At 41.8% G+C, this 21,510-nt stretch overlaps 1 protein-coding gene across 1 annotated transcript in view; it reads left to right on the forward strand.

The window, feature by feature from the left end:
- Nucleotides 1-1,064: 1,064 nt before the first annotated feature.
- LOC127584160 (annexin A10-like) overlaps nucleotides 1,065-21,510 on the forward strand; it is a 77,100-nt gene continuing 56,654 nt past the window's right edge. Inside the window, exons 1-2 of the mRNA XM_052040744.1 lie at nucleotides 1,065-1,130; nucleotides 20,065-20,100. Of these exons, the coding sequence (XP_051896704.1) occupies nucleotides 1,065-1,130; nucleotides 20,065-20,100 (102 nt within the window). The remainder of the gene's footprint in view (nucleotides 1,131-20,064; nucleotides 20,101-21,510) is intronic.

Here is a 21,510-nt window from a genome sequence, read left to right on the forward strand (position 1 = left end):
CCTTCTTGAACTGTTGTAGTCCTGCTGGGGAAGGTAAACATACAGAGCAGCTGGATAGGGGGTTCCAGGATTTAAACCCAGCGATGATGATGCACTGGTGATATTTTTCCAAGTAAAGATAGTGTGTGACTCAGAGCAAAACCTGCAAGGTGCTTCCATGCACATGATGCCCTTGTCTTTCTTAATGAAAGAGGTTTCAGGTTTAGGAGGTGTCGTCAGAGTAGTGTGGTCAAGTAACCATAGTGTATTTTACAGATGACATACACTGGAACCAGCATGCACAGGCAATCAAGGGAATTAACGTTTAGGATGGTTGATGGGTTGCTAATCAAGCAGGCTACTTTGTCCTGGAATGGTGTGGAGCTTCCTGGGAGCTGTTGGAGCCACATACAATCAGTAAAGTGGAGGGTTATTCCATCATGCTCCTGTCCTGAGTTTTATTATGCAAAAGCTTTGGGTGTCAGGATGCAAATGACTTACCAGAGGATACCAAATCTATGACCTGCTCTTGTAACCATGGTATTTAAGTGGTTGATGCCATTGAGCTTCTGATCAATTCTGGTCCAGATGTTGATGGCGGGTGACTTTGCATGGCAATGCTATTGAACATGCAGATGGTTAGCTACACTTTTGTTGGAGATAGTCATTACCTGGCCTTTTTGTGGCATGAATTTTACTTGCCAATTATCAGCCCATACATGAATATTGCAGAAGTCTTTCTCCATGTAAGCATGAAGTGTTTCAATTGCTGAGGAGTTGTGAATGGAATTGAACTGTGCAATCATCAGAAACATACACACTTCTGACTTTATAATGGAAGGATTGTTATTGATGAAGCTGCTGAAGATGGTTGAGCCTAGGAACCCACCCTGAGGAAATTCTGCAGTGATGTTTTAGGGCTTGGAAAATTGACTTCCAATAACTACAGTCATCTTCCTCCAACCATTGGAGATTTTTCCCTTTGATGCCCATTGACTTTAGTTTTACCAGAGCTCCTTGATGGAGTCACTCTCACTTCACCTCTGAATTTCAGCTCTTGAAATATTGTTTAGACCAAGGGCGTGATGGGTTCTGGAGATGAATGGCTGTGGCAAACCCAAACCACGCATCGGTTACCGAGTTATTGGAGAGTAAGTGCTGCTTGAAATCACTGTCAATGACACCCTCAGTCACTTTCCTGATGAGTGAGAGAGACTGATTGGCCAGTAATTGGCAGGATTGGATTTGACCTGCATTTCTGTGAGCAGGACATTCTTGGATAATTTTCAGATAGATGCAGTGTTTGTAACTGTAGTGGAACAGCTCAGCTAGAGATGCAGCTCATTCTGGAGCACAGCTGGAATGTTGTCTGGTCCCATTCCCTTTATTATATCCAGTGCCTAAGCCATTTTATGACAGCTCATGGAATTAAACTGGGTGGACACTGGGTGCCAGGGATTTGGAACATGACATAACATTGTTATGAACACTTCAGCTTTGCCTTTGGTACTCACTTGTTGTATCCCACCTTTACTGAAGATGAGGATGTTCTTGGAGCCTCCCCTTGCTGCTAACTGCTTAGTTGTCCAATACCATTCTCAACAAGATGTAGCAGGACTGTTGAGCTTTGATCTGATCCCCTCAGTGATGTCTGTTGTACACTGCTATTTTCGTTCAGCACACATTTTGTCCTGAGTTGCAGTTTCACTGTGTTATTACTTCATTTTTAAATCTGGGAGGAGCTGTTCCCAGATTGCTCTTCTGCACCCATCATTGAACCAGGATTGACCACTTGGTTAATATGTCAGCATTAATAAACCCTTTGCATATAGAAAAAGTTTATTCCACAATATTTTGTCTTTGTGTAATTAAGCTGTGACATCAAGTTAAAAGAAAATAGTTCTGGATAATCTCTTATTCAAATGCAGTAACATTTAGACTTTGATACAGCTACAATAAAGCTGCCATTTAATACGATTGGTAAGTACAACAGTCCAAAAAATTTTACAGTGATGTTTTTATTGCTAGCATGCACAATCCAATAACCAGTTACCTAAATTAATGTACATATAAACCTAATTGGCATTGTAAAGAGAACTATGACCTCACTGAGGAAATCCTGTTGCAATTGTCTGTGAGTTCACATCAATAGGTTTGTGTATTTACATTGTTCCAGAAAGTTCTTGCATGTCTTCCTGTGAAAGCAACAAATGAGGCTGTCTGTAAAATACCTCTGTACCTCCTCCCCAATGGTATTAATGCGAAGAGGGCAGGTACCGAATGGTGAGGGTCCTTAGTGATGGATGTCGCCTTCTTGAAGCACCGCCTCTTGAAGATGTCCTCAATGGTGGGGAGGGTTGTGCTCATGATGGAGCTGGCTGAGTCTACAACATGCTACAGCCCCTTGTGATCCCATGCATTGGAGCCTCCATGCAGGCTGTGATGCAACCAGTCAGAATGGTCTTCATCGTACATCTATAGAAATTTGTAAGAGTGTTTAGTGACATACCGAATCACACTCAACATCAGCAGGACCAAGGAATTGATTATGGACTTTAGTGACATACCGAATCCTACTGAAGTAGAGCTGCTAGCGTGTCTTCTTCCTGAGTGTATCAATGTGTTGGGCCCAGGATAGATCCTCTGAGATGTTGACCCCTCAATGAGGACTGGTTTGTGTTCTCCCAACTTTTCCTTCCTGAAGTCCACAATCAATTCCTTGGTCTTGCTGATGTTGAGTACGTTGTTGTTGTTGTAACACCACTCAACCAGCTGATCTATCTCACTCCAGTATGCCTCTTCATCGCCACCTGAGATTCTATCAACAACAGTGGTGGCCGCAGCAAATTTATAGATGCCATTTATAGATACCAACAATCTCCACAGCAAGAAACAACTAAAAGAATAGTTGAGGATCTTATGAATCAACTACAAGTTACTTGAGTGAAAAGTTGACTGTCCATTTCCCTCCACAGATGCTGCCTAACCCACTGAATCCCTCCAGCAGCTTTTTCTGTTCCAGGTTCTAGCATCTGCAATCTCTTGTGTCTCCAAGTCACTGATCGTAGGCCTGGAAAGTAGTGCCCGCAACCAGCATGACTGAATAACACTCATTGCAATTGTATGTTTTGTTTAAATTAAACAGTGATTTTTATTTGAGGTGGAAGAGATAAGGCACCTATGGCTTCACTATAAGTATAGTTGCAGGGTTAGTGAAGTCACATGAGATGGTATGTTTACTTACATTGTTCCTTAACATTCTTAGGTGTGTCCATATGAATGCAACATACCGAATTGTCTCTAAAGTACTTGCCTCCCAGTATGTAGTTTAATTTATTTGAAATATAAGTTGATTTCTCTTTATAACATATTTCAACAACTGTTATCTTTAAATAAATGTTGATTTCTCCTTGTAGCTACTCTTATAACTAAAGATGAATTGCCTGTGTGGTGATCTAGCAAAATAATCCTACTCCCACCTAATCCCACTCACAAACTCTGACTTTGGAAGAACAGAGTGAAAACATGAAAAAGTACACAAGGAGCCAATCTCCAGGTTTTCTACCAACCTAGAACTCAATATATAATGGGAAATCAGGGTGAGAATTATTGAGAGACTGTTCATATATCAGCATTAACCAGCTGAGTTTGCTTTGCATGTACTTCTGCATCTAGTTAATAAAGATGTTGTGTCTTATATTTCCTTGTATTTGACACTATTCTGGGCAATATTACTTGACATGAATTCTTTCCCCCACTATCCCACCCACCTTCAGGTGTGCAAAATGAGGGAAAATGATCCAATAAGGCAATGAGTGTTTCCAGCATTTTCTCTTTCTATTTGGGATTTCCAGCATCTGCAGTTTTTGATGTTCACTAGATTTCTGTCCTGATCTCAACCACTCCCTTTGACTGATCAGAGCAATACCCTTTGTCACCCACTGCATGTCAACTATAGCAGTGAGATGCAACCTTCTAGTCCTTCATATTCCCTGCCTTCCACTATTGCTCCCATTAATCCCAGAAATGTCAGTATTTACCAGTGCATTGATGGAAGGACTGCTGATGCTTCTTTTAAAAGGAAAGTGTCCATATCATCGAGGACACCATCCCAGTGAGGAAAGAGTAGTTTATCAGGCTTTAAAACAAAATCTTCAGTCAGACTCCTGGGGCAATTCCAGCCTTTTTACAGCTTTTCAAGTGTAACAGCATATATATTTCCGTATCCAATAATAAACAGAATGTTTTGTTTTACGTTTCCTTGGCCATGTAGTGCTGAGTTCCAACTTGGTTCCAGGAGGTGGATCTCATTTGTTGTATTTGCATTTTTGGTAATACAGCTGGAGTTGCAAACTGACAAGATACCTGTTGTTCCCTTCAGGGAAACAGTTTACTACATCATCTGATCACCATTTTCACAACATCATTGCTACTTTACTCAGATTATCTGCATCAATTCCAACCACTTGCATCACAGAGGAAGCAGGTGCCCCTGGGGTAGATATTAATCTTAATTAACTGTGTAAAGTGGTGGTAATTCTTCTGACACCAGTCACATTTTCTGCCCAACATCCAGCTTCATAATTACAGTAGAACTGAATATTCAGCAAGGCACATAACAAGCAATCAATACAATATCACTCATTTAGTTTCACACTGCAAGAAAACCTGCATTTCTTTGTCAACATTAAAAAGTGGGCTTGTTAGGTAGTTGCAAAAAAAACCAAAATAAAGCAAATTGGGAATAGGGCAGACAGGTGAGATTAGGACTACTGTTCATGTAAAGGATAAATAAATAATGTTTTACTGTTGTAATTTTCAATAAAATTCTATATAATGCAAGAATGTGAGAAGAAAGTAAAATGAGAAACTAAATGGCAAAAAGAACCTATTGAACTTCAACATGAACCTTAATCTAATTTTCTAACCTTCAAAATAGCATGTCAGGTGCCTTATCAGAGACTGAGTCAACAGATTATAATTAGTTTTGTACAAATAATTGATAATTGCCACTCCTTATAATATTTCCTACTAGAACCACCCAGATTTCACGTTGAAGTGCTCTGGGAATTTCCTCTGATGTACTCCCTCTCCCTTGCCATAATTTCAATAGAATTATAGTTGAAATCTCAGGTATATCTTTAAATGGAGTCTTTTATGCATTTCTACCAAAGCTCTGGAGCAGGAGCAGCTCTGTGGGAAGTCCTGACACAGGGATGACCTTTACATTATTAGATCAAGGGTATAGTTTTGAAGGAGATTTTTTTTTAAACACATGAATGCTTAGGGATATAGAATGAATATGAAATTAAACTGCTAATCAAAAAAAAATCTCGATTTAATTTGCTTTGGAGCTAATTCTTCCACTTCTCAAATTATTGACACTAATAAGGCAATTCATTAATGGCCATGATTACATGTAGTCTGTGGCCTCTGCTGAGTGCTAATTTACTTAGCTGTGCTTCCCCAGTTAGAGGTAAAATGCTGATCCATGTGGGTGCTATTGGCACCTATTAGGTGCAGTGACAGTCCAAATATTTACAATAACTAATTGTGCTTGTTGAATTGGCTGTGCTGAGGAAGGAGACAGGGGAGATTGTGGCTGCTCCAAAGTCAGCAGAGCAGGTTTGAGAGTGTATTGTTATTTGTGCCTCTGAATGAAGTCACAGCTCAGTAGCAGCAGCTATTTCTATCAGTATATCCCTCGCAAAAGCTGAATGCTATAAATGGTGACATAGCAGGACTGATTTTGTGTATCCTGCAATAATTACAGATGTAATATATGAAAGGGGAGGGGAGTGGGTGGGAAGGGTACACCAAGCCAAATTCAACAAATGTAAGCCTTTCCTCTAATTTACCTGAACTCCCACACATGAAAAATTACATAGGATGATAGACTTGCAATCTGAATAGCTACTTGTCAGTCAACACATGGCAATCAGAGGGATAATATTCTCCCTTAAAAGAGAAAGACTTTTGTTAAGACAAAGAAAAGCAGCAATTGCTCAATGACAAATTATTTGGAAGTTCAACATGTTGTTAAACTGATTGTTTTGCTCCTTGGGTCTAGTGAGAATACAGAAGTTTCAAGCCTTTATGAAGGTAGCAAGAGTGGACTTCCCTCACCCTGATTGGATATTTCTGTCCTTTGCTCCAAAGAAGGTTTGCCACATAGTGTCAGTTGTTCTTTTTATAGCATTTTTGCATACAATGCAAGATATGAGACACATTTTCAATGGATCTCCCAGCCCCTAACACTAATCCATCCCAACCATCTAAATCAATTCCCTTGATATTCCAATTTTGTTCCAATGGTGATATCAATGCCATCCCTCCACAACAAACAGGTTAGCTTCTTTGCAGATTGCTGGCCATAGGAAAGATGTTTGAGTACAGCAAATATTTGAAATGCTGTATGAAGTCTTCTGATAGTCACTGCTGTAGTTGGAGGCCATAGCTGTTGGAAATGAATGTGACACACAGGGGCTCTAAAATCCTCAAGACCATTACACTGTGGAGAATAATTGTCTTTTATTTTTCTACCAGGAAATCTCTAAGCTTTTAGCAAGGTTACTTCTCTCCATTGACACTAAGGAAAGAAAAGAAAGACCTGTATATTTGTCGCATAACCTCTGGACACCCCAAAGCATTTTAAAGTCAAATGGTAATCTTCAGACTACATATTCATATCATTACAAATCCCATCAATTTCCACCTCTTCTAACATCACCCAACTCTACACCTGCCTCAGCTCATCTGCTGGCAAAGTCATCAGCGGTGTCTTTTGTTATCTCTGGACAACCATTCTAACATAAACCTGCCCAACCTATTGTGCACAGTCTGGTCACTGCATTACAGGAAGGATGCAGAGGCTTTGGAGACGGTGCAGAAGGGGTTCATCAGGATGTTGCCGGGATTGGAAAGTATTAGCTATAAGGAGAGGTTGGACAAACTTGGATTGTTTCCACTGGAGCACTGGAGGCTAAGAACCAACCTGATACAAGTATATAAAATTATAAGAGACATAGAAAGGGTAGTTAGAGTCTTTTTCCCAGGGTGGAATTGTTAGATACTAGAGTACACAGCCCGGCGCATCACGGACACCAACCTCCCCTCCTTGGACTCTGTCTTTACTTCTCGCTGTCTTGGTGAAGCAGCCAGCATAATCAAAAGCCCCACCCACCCGGGTCATGCTCTCTTCTCTCCTCTTCCATCAGGTAGAAGATACAGAAGCCTGAGGGCACATACCACCAAGCTTAAGGACAGCTTCTACCCCACTGTGATAAGACTATTGAACAGTTCCCTTATACGATGAGATGGACTATGACCTCACGATCTACCTTGTTGTGACTTTGCACCTTATTACACTGCACTTTCTCTGTAGCTGTGACACTTTACTCTGTACTGTTATTGTTTTTACCTGTACTACATCAATGCACTCTGTACTGACTCAATGTAACAGCACTGTGTAATGAATTGACCTGTACAATTGATATGCAAGACAAATTTTTCACTGTGCCTCGGTACAAGTGACAATAATAAACCAATACTTAAGGTGAGAGGGGGAACGTTTAAAGGAGATGTGCAAGGCAAGTTTTCTTCCCCACTCCCCCACCCACCTGCCCACCCCACAGAGTTGTAGGTGCCAGGAGCATGCTGCTGGGAATGGTGGTAGAAGCAGATATGACAGCAACATTTAAGGGACGTTTAGACAGACACATGAAAATACATGATATAAAGGGATACAGACTATGTGCAGGTAGATGAGATTAGTTAGATTGGCATTATTGGTGGTGAAGAACATTGGGATGTTTTGCCATGTTAAAAAGTAGTATGTAAAGAGATTGTTGTGGATGTATTTTGAAGCCTAGTTACTTTTAAAATGTAGAAAAAAGGCTGCATTTTTGTGCACAGCAATGTAAAAAGAACAGGATTTTGTACTGTAAGAATACTGTGGGGTGTTCTTTGTTTCACTCCTACTTGGCACTGTTGCTAATATGTTGATGACTGTATCAAAGCCAGTTCAAGCTCTCACCTGAATTGATAATCTTCACCAACATTTTGCCATAAATTATCATCCATCCCTAAACTCTACCTCTGATTGTTCTTTCTCTCAAGGAATTATTGGGCAGAAGACTGGAGAGAACTCTTTTCTTTGGAATAATGCTATGTAATCTTTTGTGTCCATCTGGGAGTATGAAGGGACCTCAGTATGAAATCTCTAAAAGAGGGTGCCTTCAACAATGTAGCACTTCTGGGTACTTTGCCTAATTGCCAGCCTGGATTTTGTACCTAGATTTCTGGAGCAAGTCTTGGTTCCACAGTCTTTGACCCAATTCTGAGAAGACTTACTGATGAGTTATGCCTGACTAAGCAGCTGTATAATGCACACAATGTAGCAAACTTTCCTGTTTCTTTGCTTGGGTCCATTAGATTTCCTATACACAATGCAGAGCAAATGAGGGGTGGCGAGGAAGCCTTCCAAATCCCATCGATTAAAGTAAATTCACCAGGAAAGTTGAATGCTGGCATTTTCTAATTGTCCAACATAACATTGAAGTTAAAAGGAAATATAAATTAAGAGACACTTAAAGCAGGTGCTCACTTGCTGAACCTAATATTTACAAGGGAATAGGTTAACAAGTCATGTGGACGACCTTGGAAATCCTGGGGTCACAGAAATACTGTAGCACTTTCCAGAGCCTTTCAATGGAGAGGGAAAGATCAGTGGTTGTTGGTGGTGAGAGAAGTGTCAAACACCAGTATTCAGGAGGGAGATAAGATTAAGGCTCAATGGTGGATGGGTGAGACCCGAGACCAGTGCAAGGTCCACAGCACAAGCTTGGGGGTTAGGACTTGGAGAGAGATGGTGGCCTATTAGCCACAGAAGAGAAATGAGGGACTTGGTGGGGGGGGGGGAGGGGGGGGAAGATACCTGCTCCACCTCATCTACAAGAAATGTCTTGAAAAACACTTAATTGCTCAATTAACTGCTCCATTCCATTGCCATAATCCTTAAGCACTAGGACTACCTGCTCACACATATTAAATTAAAATCCTATTCTGTTGCAGGAGCCTGATTAAAATATGGAGCACTGTACGCACCAGTGTCATGGTGATTACAGGCACTTGTATGGAGGGCTGGGAACTTGTCATACCCATAATGGGAATCATTTCAACATCACTGTTAACTATTTTATACCATCGCACAAAGGGAAGATCTTCTCCAATGCGTTTATACACTATAACAAGAAAATGTCAGCAGTGTACTATTATAAATAAAATAGGTTTTTGGTTGCACACTGGACTTAGGTTATGCATTCAAAATCCAGCATGTACTGTGCAATATTTCAATTAGGGCAAGAATTGCGATTATTTGCATCAAAACAGCCATATTTTGTTTCATATCAGAAGGCTATTTTGGCCTTGAGAAGTTTTCAACATTCAAACAACCAAATACCATCAGATCATTACTGTTACGGTTAAACTGTTTGTGCTTGAAGTGAATTCGAAACTAGATGACAAAAATAATAAAATAAAACTCAGCCTAATATTTAAAAAGGTGCATTCATCATTCCAGATTTTTTCTCACTTTTGATTATTGAAAGCCCTTTCTCAGCTAATGTGCAGAGTCTGTGATATCAGCCACCTGCGTTGGGTGAGGGGAATTGTGGCCTTTAATGCAACACATTTCCATAGATCACTAACTAAGATTTTTATAGATGAAAAGACTGAAAACAGTTAAGGTGAAGTGAACATCCATCCAGCACGCTGTCTTACCCAATCTTCTGTCAAGCCAAAGGTAGCAGATTTACTTGTCAGTCTCTGTCAAGACTTGAAACCTTTATTAAAGGACAAGGATATAGAACATAGAAAACCTACAGCACAATTCAGGCCCTTCGGGCGGCAAAGCTATGCCGAGCATGTCCCTACCTCAGAAATTACTAGGCTTACCTATAGCCCTCTATTTTTCTCAGCTCCATTTACCCTATCCAGAAGTTCCTTAAAAGACCCTATCGTATCCGCTTCCACCACCGTTACCGGCAGCCCATTCCACTCACTCACCACTCCCTGAGTAAAAAACTTACCCCTGACATCTCCTCTATACCTACTCCCCTGCACTTTAAACTTGAGTCCTCTTGTGGCCATCATTTCAGCCCTGGGGAAAAGCCTTTGTCTATCTACCCGATCAATGCCTCTCATCATCTTATAAACCTCTATCAGGTCCCACCCTCATCCTCTGTCGCTCCAAGGAGAAAAGGCTGAGTTCCCTCAACCTGCTTTCAAAAGGCATGCCCTGCAATCCAGGCAGCATCCTTGTAAATCTCTCCTGCACCCTCTCTATGGCCTCCACATCCTTCCTGTAGTGAGGCAACCAGAACTGAGTACAGTACTCCAAGTGGGGTCTGACCAGGGTCCTATATAGTTGCAACAATACCTCTCTGCTCCTAAATTCGATTCCCCGATTGATGAAGGACAATACACCATATGCCTTCTTAACCACAGAGTCAACCTGAGCAGCCATTTTGAGCATCCTATGGACCCCAAGATCCCTCTGATCCTCCACACTGCCAAGAGTCCTACCTGTGAGTCCTGCCATCATATTTGACCTACCAAAATGAACCACTTCACACTTATCTGGGTTGAACTGCATCTGCCACTTCTCAGCCCAACTTTGCATTCTACTTATGTCCCTCTGTAACCTCTGACAGCCCTCTATACAATCCACTATGTATCCAACCTTTGTGTCATCTGCAAACTTACTAACCCATCCCTCCACTTCTTCATCCAGGTCGTTTATAAAAATCGCAGAGTAAGGGTCCCAGAACAGATCCCGGAGGTAAAACACTGGTCACCGACCTCCATGCAGAATATGACCCTTCAACCACTCTTTGCCTTCTGTGGGCCAGCCAGTTCTGGATCCACACTGCAATGTCCCCTTGGATCCCGTGCCTCCTTACTTTCTCAATAAGTCTTACATGGGGTACCTTATCAAATGCCTTGCTGAAATCCATATACATTACATCTACTGCTCTCCCTTCATTGATGTGTTTAGTCACATCCTCAAAAAATTCAATCAGGCTCATAAGGCAGCACCTGCCCTTGACAGAGCCATGCTGACTATTCCTAATCATATTATACCTCGCCAAAGGTTCATAAATCCTGCCTCTCAGGATCTTTTCCATCAGTTTACCAACCACTGAGGTAAGACTCACTGGTCTATAATTTCCTGGGCTATCTCTATTCCCTTTCTTGAATAAGGGAACAACATCTGCAACCCTTCAATCTTCTGGGACCTCTCCCATCTCCATCGATGATGCAAAGATCATTGTCAGAGGCTCCGCAATCTCCTCCCTCGCCTCCCACAGCAGCTTGGGGTACATCTCATCCCGTCCCAGCGACTTATCCAACCTGATGCTTTCCAAAAGTTCTAGCACTTCCTCTTTCCTAATATCCACATGCTCAAGCTTTTCAGCCTGCTGAAAGTCCTCACTACAATCACCCAGATCTTTTTCCATAGTGAATACTGCTGTAAAGTATTCATTAAGTACCTCCGCTATTTCTTCCGGATCCATACACACTTTCCCACTGCTGCACTTGATAGGCCCTATTCTTTCACATCTTATCCTCTTGCTCTTCACATACTTGTAGAATGCCTTGGGGTTTTCCTCAATCCTTCCCACCAAGGCCTTCTCATGGTCCCTTCTGGCTCTCCTAATTTCCTTCTTAAGGTCCTTCCTGGTAGCCTTATACTCTTCCAGATCTCTAACATTACCTATCGCTCTCTACCTTTTGTAAGCTTTTCTTTTCTTTTTGACTAGATTTATTATAGCCTTTGTACACCACGGTTCCTGTATCCTATTGTGACTCCCCTGTCTCATTGGAACATGCCTATGCAGAACTCCATCCAAATATCCCTTGAATATTTGCACATTTCTTCCGTACTTTTCCCTGAGAACATCTGTTCCCAATTTAAGCTTCCAATTTCCTGCCTGAGAGCCTCATAATTCCCTTTACTCCAAGTAAACACCTTTCTAGTCCATCTGCTCCTATCTCTCTCTAATGCTATCATAAAGGATATAGAATTATGATCACTATCTCCAAAATGCTCTCCCACTGAGAGATCTGACACCTGACCAGGTTCATTTCCCAATACCAAATCAAGCACAGCCTCTCCTCTTATAGGCTTATCTACATATTGTGTCAAGAATCCTTCCTGAACACACTCAACAAACTCCACCCCATCTACACCCCTCACTGTATGGAGATGCCAATAAATGTTTGGGAAATTAAATCTCCCATCACAACAACTCTGTTATTATCACATCTTTCTAGGATCTGCTTCCCTATCTGCTCCTCGATATTCCTGTTACTATCGGACAGCCTATAATAAACACCCAGTAAAGTTATTGACCCCTTCCTGTTCCTAACCTCCATCCACAGAAACTCTGTAGACAGTCCCTCCATGACATCCACCTTTTCTGCAGCCGTGACACTATCTCTGATCAACAGTGCCACTCCCCCACCTCTTTTGCCTCCCTCCCTGTCCTTTCTGAAACATCTAAAACCTGGCACTTGAAGTAACCATTCCAGTCCATGAGCCATCCAAGTCTCTGTAATGGCCACCACATCGTACCTCCAAGTATTTATCCAAGCTCTAAGCTCATCCGCCTTGTTCACAATACTCCTTGTGCTAAAATAGACACATCTCAAACCGTCGGTCTGAGCACGTCCCTCCTCTGTCACCTGCCTATCCTCCCTCATGTACCTACTACAAGCTTTCTTTATTTGAGAGCCAAACACCTCTTCCCCAGTCTCTCCAGTTTGGATCCCATTCCCCAACAGTTCTAGTTTAAACTCTCCCCAGTAGCCTTAGCAAACCTCCCCGCCAGGATATTGGTCCCCCTGGGATTCAAGTGCAACCCGTCCTCTTTGTACAGGTCATACCTGCCCCAAAAGAGGCCCTAGTGATCCAGAAATCTGAATCCCTGCCCCTTACTCCAATCCCTCAGCCACGCATTTAACCTCCACCTCATTCTACTCCTATACTCACTGTCACGTGGCACAGGCAGTAATCCTGAAATTACTGAGGTCCTGCTTCTCAACTTTCTTCCTAACTCCCTATAGTCTTTTTTCAGGACCTCATCTCTCTTCTTACCTCTGTCGTTGGTACCAATATGTACCACGACCTCTGGCTGTTCTCCCTCCCCCTGCAGGATATCTTGGACGCGATCTGAAACATCCCGGACCCTGGCACCTGGGAGGCAAACTACCATCCGAGTTTCCTTCCTGCATCCACAAAATTGCCTGTCTGCCCACCTAACTATGTAGTCCCCTATCACTACTGCCCTCCTCTCTCCTTCCCTACCCTTCCGAGCCATAGGGCTGGACTCTGTGCCAGAGGCACTGCCACTGTTGCTTCACCCAGGTAGGCTCTCTCCCCCAACAGTACTCAAGCAGGAGTACTTATTGTTAAGGGGTACAGCCACAGGGGTACCCTCTAGTACCTGACTCTTCCCCTTCCCCCTCCTGACTGTGACCCACTTGCCTGACTCCCGTAGCCCCGGTGTGACCACCTGCCTATAACTCCTTTCTATCACCTCCTCATTCTCCCTGACCAGATGAAGGTCATCGAGCTGCATCTCCAGTTCCCTAACACGGTCCTTCAGGAGCTGTAGCTCAACACACCGGGTGCAGATGTAGCCTTTCTGGAGGCAGGGAGACTCTGGGATCTCCCACATCTGACACCGAGTACAGGAAACTGCACTCATATTCCTTCCTTTACTCAAGTCACCTACCTTTCCTCTCCCCTTTATGGGAAGTCCCTTGAGCCAAAGCCCAACTCACTCTGCTCCCTCTCACTCCACTGCCCACTCCGACACTGCCCGCTGGATATGGTGGTTTGCTTTTTAAACTGCCCGCGCTTTACCTGCTGACATCACGCGCCTGCGCAGTCCAGGCCCCACTATTCCCAATGAGAACTTATATAAAAAACTTATAAAAGAGAACCTTATAAAACAAAACCTTATAATTAAAAACCTTATATAAAAAAAAGGGAAAGCTTATCTGTCCCGAAGTCTTTAAACAGGCATCTTTTCAGAGTGCCTTATATCTGTCCTTCTGTTACAAACACCAATAATAATCACGTATTAAAAGGTCTGGTAACATCAGTTATAACCTCAAAGGAAGTTCCTTACTAATTGAGTAATTAGTTGCAATGCCACACTGAAATGAATGCATTTGTGATTCATTATACACTAACAATGGCTTCCAGTTTACACACCTAGACAGAGACCAAAGTGGAATTTTGATAAAATATTGATAATACATGTTGGTTGCTACTTACCAAGTCATTATATAAAACAGAAATCAGTGAGGTGAACGAGTGAAGCAATGAGGTACTGTCCTGACCATCAGCACCCAGGGGGAGTTTCCAATCTAAACTTCTGGAGGATGTATGATGTGGGGAGGGTGATGTTTAAATTTCATGTGGATCTAGCAGGTACTTCCACTTGACAGCTTCAGTGAGAGACGAGCAGCTCCAATCCTCTTCTGTGGCTTTACTTTTCATCAGTTTTTATTATCAGTTCATAATTTTCATCAGTTGCTGGCAACAGCATCTAGGCTCTTCAAAGATACTTCACCCTCTGGGTGAACAAGAAATCCTGCAAGTCTGCCACTGTTTAAAGAGCATCAACATCATTTAAAGAGGAAGTGCATCAATTCTATAGTGTTCATAACATGAAACTAAAATGGTGAATGCCAAGCTTAACTTCAGAAATAATGCAAGATATTTATCAGGAGGGAGAGATATTCAGAGGGAGGGAGAAAGTGTACAGGGAACAAAATGGTCATGAACATGAGGTCCTGTCTGATTTAATCAATACAGTGTTCTTCTTATTTATCCTTCCTGGACCCAGATAACAGGCTGGCCAGGATATTTGGAGGCAGACCTTGGAATCAGGAGGTAGAAGGCTGAAGATTGGGACTTGGTGGAATGGTAGTGAGAGAGTGCATGGTGGAAGGGGGAAAGAAGTCATTGGTAGTGGAAGGGATATGTGAGGTACAAGAAAGAAATCAGCAGGCTCTGGTGAAAAGTCATTCACCTGAAGCATTAACTCTTTCTCCCTCCACAGATGCTGCCTGATCTGTTGAGTGACCTCAGAATTTCTTACGTTTATTTATGGTTTCCAGCATTTGCATTTCGTTGCTTTTCAATAGACTATGTGTAACTTGCAATGATCTTACAGAAGTTTGTATATCAAACTTTGCAGAGCCCACTCTTTTGTAATTGCTGATATTTGAGGAGCAGTTAAACAGCAGAAAAAAAGGCACCTTTCTATGTGATGGATGCCAGGGAAATAGACAAGACAAGCAAGACAAGACAAGCTCTTTATTAGTCACATGTACATCGAAACACACAGTGAAATGCATCTTTTGCGTAGAGTGTTCTGGGGGCAGCCCGTAAGTGTCGCCACACTTCCGGTGCCAACATAGCATGCCCACAACTTCCTAACCCGTACGTACTCAGAGGAAACCAGAGACCCTGGAGGAAACCCACACAGACACAGGGAGAACATACAAACTCCTTACAGATGGTGGCTGGAATTGAACCCGGGTCGCTGGCGCCATAATAGCGTTATGCTAACCGCTACGCTACCATGCCCGCTATGCTAGTGCAGCAGGAGTAAAGAAAAGTTGCTGACGGCATCAGTCCTACAAGCATTGATCTCTGGGCAGCAAAGATGTAATCACCTCTGAAAGATAAACCTTTCATGTCATCTTAGTCCCTGCACAGCCCTGCATTGCCAATTTTTCTCCCGCTCCTTCCCATACTTCTCTTTGAAGCAAAACAGGACACTTCAGCGAGCTTGGTTCTTCCACCTGCACATTTGGGAATTGGTGCTGCTTGTTGTTCCTTCCTTTAAACAGAACACTATCAAGCCCTCTCACCCTTCAACTCCCACCCTTCTTACATGGCAAACAGGCACACAACAGTGGGTAGGTGTCAAGACTAAATGGAAAGTCAGCAGTAATGCAAGTACTCATGCTAATTGAGGAGGCTGCCTTTGATAACCAGTCAGAAGGAGCAAACAGTACTGCAGATAGTGGGGTTTGACGACACGGACAGCAAGGTGTTTGTCCATCTTACATTTATCCTTTTATTGATTCTTTTCCCCCACGCAGTCCACTCAAGAACATAGTGGTGCACTGCACTGCCACTGGTTTGCTGCTGCATATCTATGCCACCACACTAACCTTTGCCATCTCCATCCATCCCTGGTCAAGCAGAAATTTTGGGCCAGGATGAACTAAAATCTGATGAAAATCCTCCAAGGATACACTATCATTTGCTTTTAATAGTTCAGAATTTCTGGCATATGATGAATGTGCGGAGTTTTAGAGGTCTGTCCTTGACACTTCACCAAACACAGGAAGGCAGAAGTCTTGCCAGGGAACAAGCTCATGTCTTAGTTCAGCTGCTGAGGACAAAGATGAAGACTCAAATGATCCAGCCTTGAGAATAATTATTGCTGTTCATTACTCATAGTCAATTCGTTGACTGCAAGCCAGTGGGTTTCTGCAATATGTTGGATGGTGCGCTTATATGATCTTCTGTCACATTACACTGGCACATTACATAGAATAGAAAGACACTTCATTGTAAAATGCAGCTAAGCAATGACTGGATTCTGACACCAGTAGAAGCACATCTCAAAAGATGTTCGTACTGGCAATATACAGGCTTCAGACTTCACTCTCCACTGTCATGAATAACTCACCTGCCTTCCCTTTGATCAATGAGAGCGCTGTGCCCATCAAAGTGATTCTGATGATCACAATACTAACAGTCTGCTCCTCTGTCACTTTCTTAAACTGAGGAGCCGGCAAACTTGTGACACCAGACTGCTCTGGCAGCTGCCAATATCTACTGTCTGGTCCCGAACCCTTTTAAGTCCCAGCCTTCAGAATAAAGCATGCAAGGCAGATAAAAAAAGTTATTTATTTTATGATCTGTTAATAAAATTTGGACAAGACAATGTTTCACAGCTTCCTCATAGTTCCAATATTATCTGATATCCTTCTAACACTAACCATTGGAGTTCATGCAGTTCTTTAGAGCAAGGACAGCCATGGAAAATTGCAAATCCCAGTGTAGATGAAACACCCTTCAAAAATATACCAGAGGAAATCTTCAGCTGCAGTTAAGGCATGGATATTCTGTGGCTTCCTTGTCATCCTCAATGCCTTCATCATTATTCTCAAAATCCACTTCAGCTCTGGATTTTGTCTCCATTACATTCCAGAGTTATGCAACATACATAAATCACCATGAATAGAATGCTCCCCATAGGCTTTCAAGGAGCACATATGAGACAGTGTAACCTTTGCTTCACCAGTCCAATGATCCAATGTGATCACATAGAGGTATGGATCAGATTCTACTGTAATTTTATCAGTGATGGTGGATACTTTAGAGGAGCATGAATGAAATACAGAGAAGCTAGCTCTTTTAGCCAAGCCATCAGCCAGTGACAATGTGAAGGATTAAAGATTAGGGAAGGGGAGAATGAAATCGTCATCAATAGGGATCACAGACCTGTAGAATGGGTCACATACATATGAACCATTCATGGCTAGAAGCTTCGTAATTCATGTAGACACAGAAATCTTCTGAATGACTTTGAAATTATGATAGTAATGCAGCCACATGCTGTACAGAGAGAAAGCCTGACATGTGTATAAATCTCAGAGATTTTCCTGCTGCTTTTATTGATATCCTGGAACAGTAGTGGACATAATCACTCTGTGCATCAGTTGCTTCCATGATGCAAGGAACTTTTAGAGACAGGCTGGAGTGATGTTTGGAGTCTGGAATGAGCCAGCAATAAACAATGTAAAGGTAACTTGAAGGCTCCAGCAGGTAGTTTCAGGTCTTACTTCAGGAGGTGGTAAATATCTGTAAAAACCAATAAGATGGTCCAGCCTGATGAACTGGATCATATGGATTAATAATTTCGGAGAGATCTCTTTGTTTTTGTTTCTGTTCTCCCTATTGTATACCTCAGTGTGTTTCCTGCAACCATAGTAGAATTGCCAGAATGCCTACCATTAACGAAAAAGGACACTGCTGAAAGTTAATTCCCAGTTGGCAATGCTGTATGTCCACTAAGCAGATTTGTAAGTGTCCTTCAAAGCAAAACAAAATCACTATCACAAACCAAAAACTTAGTGTTTTACCAAGGGACACAGAACTGCATGGAAGTTGTGGCATAGAAACAGGCTCAGTTAATCTATGTTGACATCTACCCTCTACAGAAGAAAAGAGCAGCTGATGTCACAAAAATTTGGGCCAGATTAACTTGCACAGATAATGGGCTGTATTGGTATTGGTTTATTATTGTCACTTGTACCAAGGTACAGTGAAAAGCTTGTCTTACAAACTGATTGTACAGGTCAATTCATTACACAGTGCAGTTACATTGAGTCAGTACAGAGTGCATTGATGTAGTACAGGTAAAAACAATAACAGTACAGAGTAAAGTGTCACAGCTACAGAGAAAGTGCAGTGCAATAAGGTGCAAGGTCACAACAAGGTAGATCGTGAGGTCCTAGTCCATCTCACTGTATAAGGGAACCATTCAATAGTCTTATCACAGTGGGGTAGAAGCTGTCCTTAAGTCTGGTGCTACATGCCTTCAGGCTCCTGTATCTTCTACCCGATGGAAGAGGAGAGAAGGGAGAATGTCCCGGGTGGGTGGGGTCTTTGATTATGCTGGCTGCTTCACCAAGACAACGAGAGGTAAAGACAGAGTCTAAGGAGGGGAGGCTGGTGTACATAATGTGCTGGGCTGTGTCAACAACTCTCTGCAGTTTTTTGCGGTCCTGGGCAGAGCAGTTGCCATACCAAGCTGTGATACATCCAGATAGGATGCTTTCTATGGTGCTTCGGTAAAAGTCGGTGAGAGTCAAAGGGGACAAACAAAATTTCTTTAACCTCCTGAGGAAGTAGAGGCATTGGTGAGCTTTCTTGGCTGTGGCATCTATGTAATTTGACCAGGACAGGCTGTTGATGATGTTCACTCTCTGGAACTTGAAGCTGTCAACCCTCTCGACCTCAGCACCATTGATGTAGACAGGTGCATGTACACCACCCCCTTTCCTGAAGTCAATGACCAGCTCTTTTGTTTTGTTGACATTGAGGGAAAGGTTGTTGTCATGACAACATTCCACTAAGCTCTCTATCTCCTTCCTGTACTCCGAGTGATTGGGTTGTGGAAGCTGTGATATCAAAGGAGATGGCATCATAAATAATGTTACCCAAAAACTTGAGTAGGATCCAAATTTGCATGTGTACATTTGATTTCCACCTGTTTTATGTAAGACCACCATGCGACCAAAGCTGAAGCCAACCCTAAAATCCAATTAGCCATGAAATGTGTACTATTTTGATTCAATTCTAATTCCCAATAGAACTTGGAAAGGGAATATACCAATTCCCTTCTAAGAACTGGAGAAGAAGATGCCCCATGATGTGGAGCACGGTTCTCTCCATAAAGAAAGAGGAAACATCATCCTTAGGCTCTCCCATTCACCCATTGAAAGCAGGTTACAACCCAATATTGGCAAAGTTCCTAAAGACAAGTCACTTGCTCACTGATCTAGTGACCAAGTGATGTGGGGCTCAGGGATATCTCAAAAAGAGAGCAAATAAAATAAAATAAATTCAGGAGGTTACAGCTTTTAACATACACAGCAGCAGAATTTTAATCAACTCTATATTCTGAAAATAATGCCAGTCATGTAGTGACAATTACGGAGCTGTGACATTCCAAGAAATTATTCTTAAATGATACAATGTTAATATAGTATGACCCTCATTAAATAGCATCAACTGTCCCCAGAAATATATTGTTCTATCAATAAAAGATTTGGGACAAATAACAATGGCTGTAGCTAAGTTTCTAGGATGGTCTTTTAAAAATAATTTTAGCTCAGGTTATGTCTAAATGACTAACATTATAAATGGATAACTTATTTCTTTGCAACTTTGTGTAATATTTGATTTGCTCTTTTACTTAGGTGGTGCCAGCTTTTCAGCGTTTTACAATATCAAAGGTAAAGCACATGTTTGCAAAAGGTTGATATGATATTTTGTGATATGATTATGATGTAACTAGGTAAACTAATCAATACTGCAAAGAGCACTATGGAGAGCAGGAAACTATTCAACTCCCATAACTCACAGCACCTCATCAGTCACATATAGAAAACCTAACTTGTGATTGAGAAGTGTAATTTATGCATGACGTTACTATTTTATGTAAATCAAGTGAGCTACTTAAATAGGTTGCAATCTTGAAGTCACGTGTAATTTCAGTTTGATTATATTACGGACCTGCAAGCTTGAGACAGTGAATCTTAAACATGTACTGTGGCCAAATGGTAAGTGTCCTATTTAAGTCTTTTCTCTCTTAGAAACCATGTGGAGTAGTATTGTGTGAAAAGACAGTTTTTACACCACTCTACTTTTGAAATGAAGGCAAAAGATTGACACCAATGTTCAGGTTCTCCTTATGCCAGCATGCTTTTATCGTCAGGTTGATATAATTTGTTCACACCAGCAACAAATTTCGTCATCCATGAGAGCATCCAATAGAAGATTATATTCCTGGTACTTCTATTAAAAAAATCTGACGGTAGAAGCTGCAAAGGAGTTTTGCCCAGATTATAGTTTAAACCTATGAAGAGTATAAAAGTCTAGAGAAGATTAAAGAAATGCAATTATCAAATGCCTCCGAACTGTAAAATTTTCTTTAACTGCAACATTCATGGTTAACATTATTTTTCTCAAAAAAGGTCCATGGTTATTTTCTGAAAGCAAATATTAACAACATAATTCTGTCACGGGGAGTTTTTCCATTGAAACGGCATTGCATTATTATTTTAATTTATAACGCTATATTTCACCTTTGTATTCAATAGTAGCTGAGCTAAGGGATCATTTTAGCTTAAAGATATTCCTTTGTATTGGTTTTATTAATTAATTGTATGTGATGTCATGAAGTTTTTGACCATCTCTTATACTTAGCAATGGTGTGAAAGAAAGTTTCAAGTTTCCTTTCTTGGGTGAAGGTCAGACATTCTGAATATCATTACCATGTTCTTCCCCCACCCCAAGAGTTGAATCATTAATATTTTGACAGGGAAGGAGGAATTGCTTCTTTCACTTTGACCCTCACCCACTGCTCTCCCACCACCCCCCCCCCCCCCCCCCCCCCCCCGACCCAACTACTATGATAACCTGCTCCCTCCACCAACAATCCAGAAAGAAATTTGGAGCCATCATCAGAGAACTTTGTGTTTGGGTTTCTGGGTTCTCACAGAACTCACTTTAGGGCCAATAGTTAGCATACTTTCAGGAAGCAGGCAGTCATGTCATACAAGGGGGCAGTTACCATTTCTTCTGAATTTATATTACAATGTGTCCTTGAAGAAATGACTGTTGTTTGACTTTATGGCCCATCA

This window comes from Pristis pectinata, chromosome 2 (assembly GCF_009764475.1).
Source record: "Pristis pectinata isolate sPriPec2 chromosome 2, sPriPec2.1.pri, whole genome shotgun sequence".
Lineage (NCBI taxonomy): Eukaryota > Metazoa > Chordata > Chondrichthyes > Rhinopristiformes > Pristidae > Pristis > Pristis pectinata.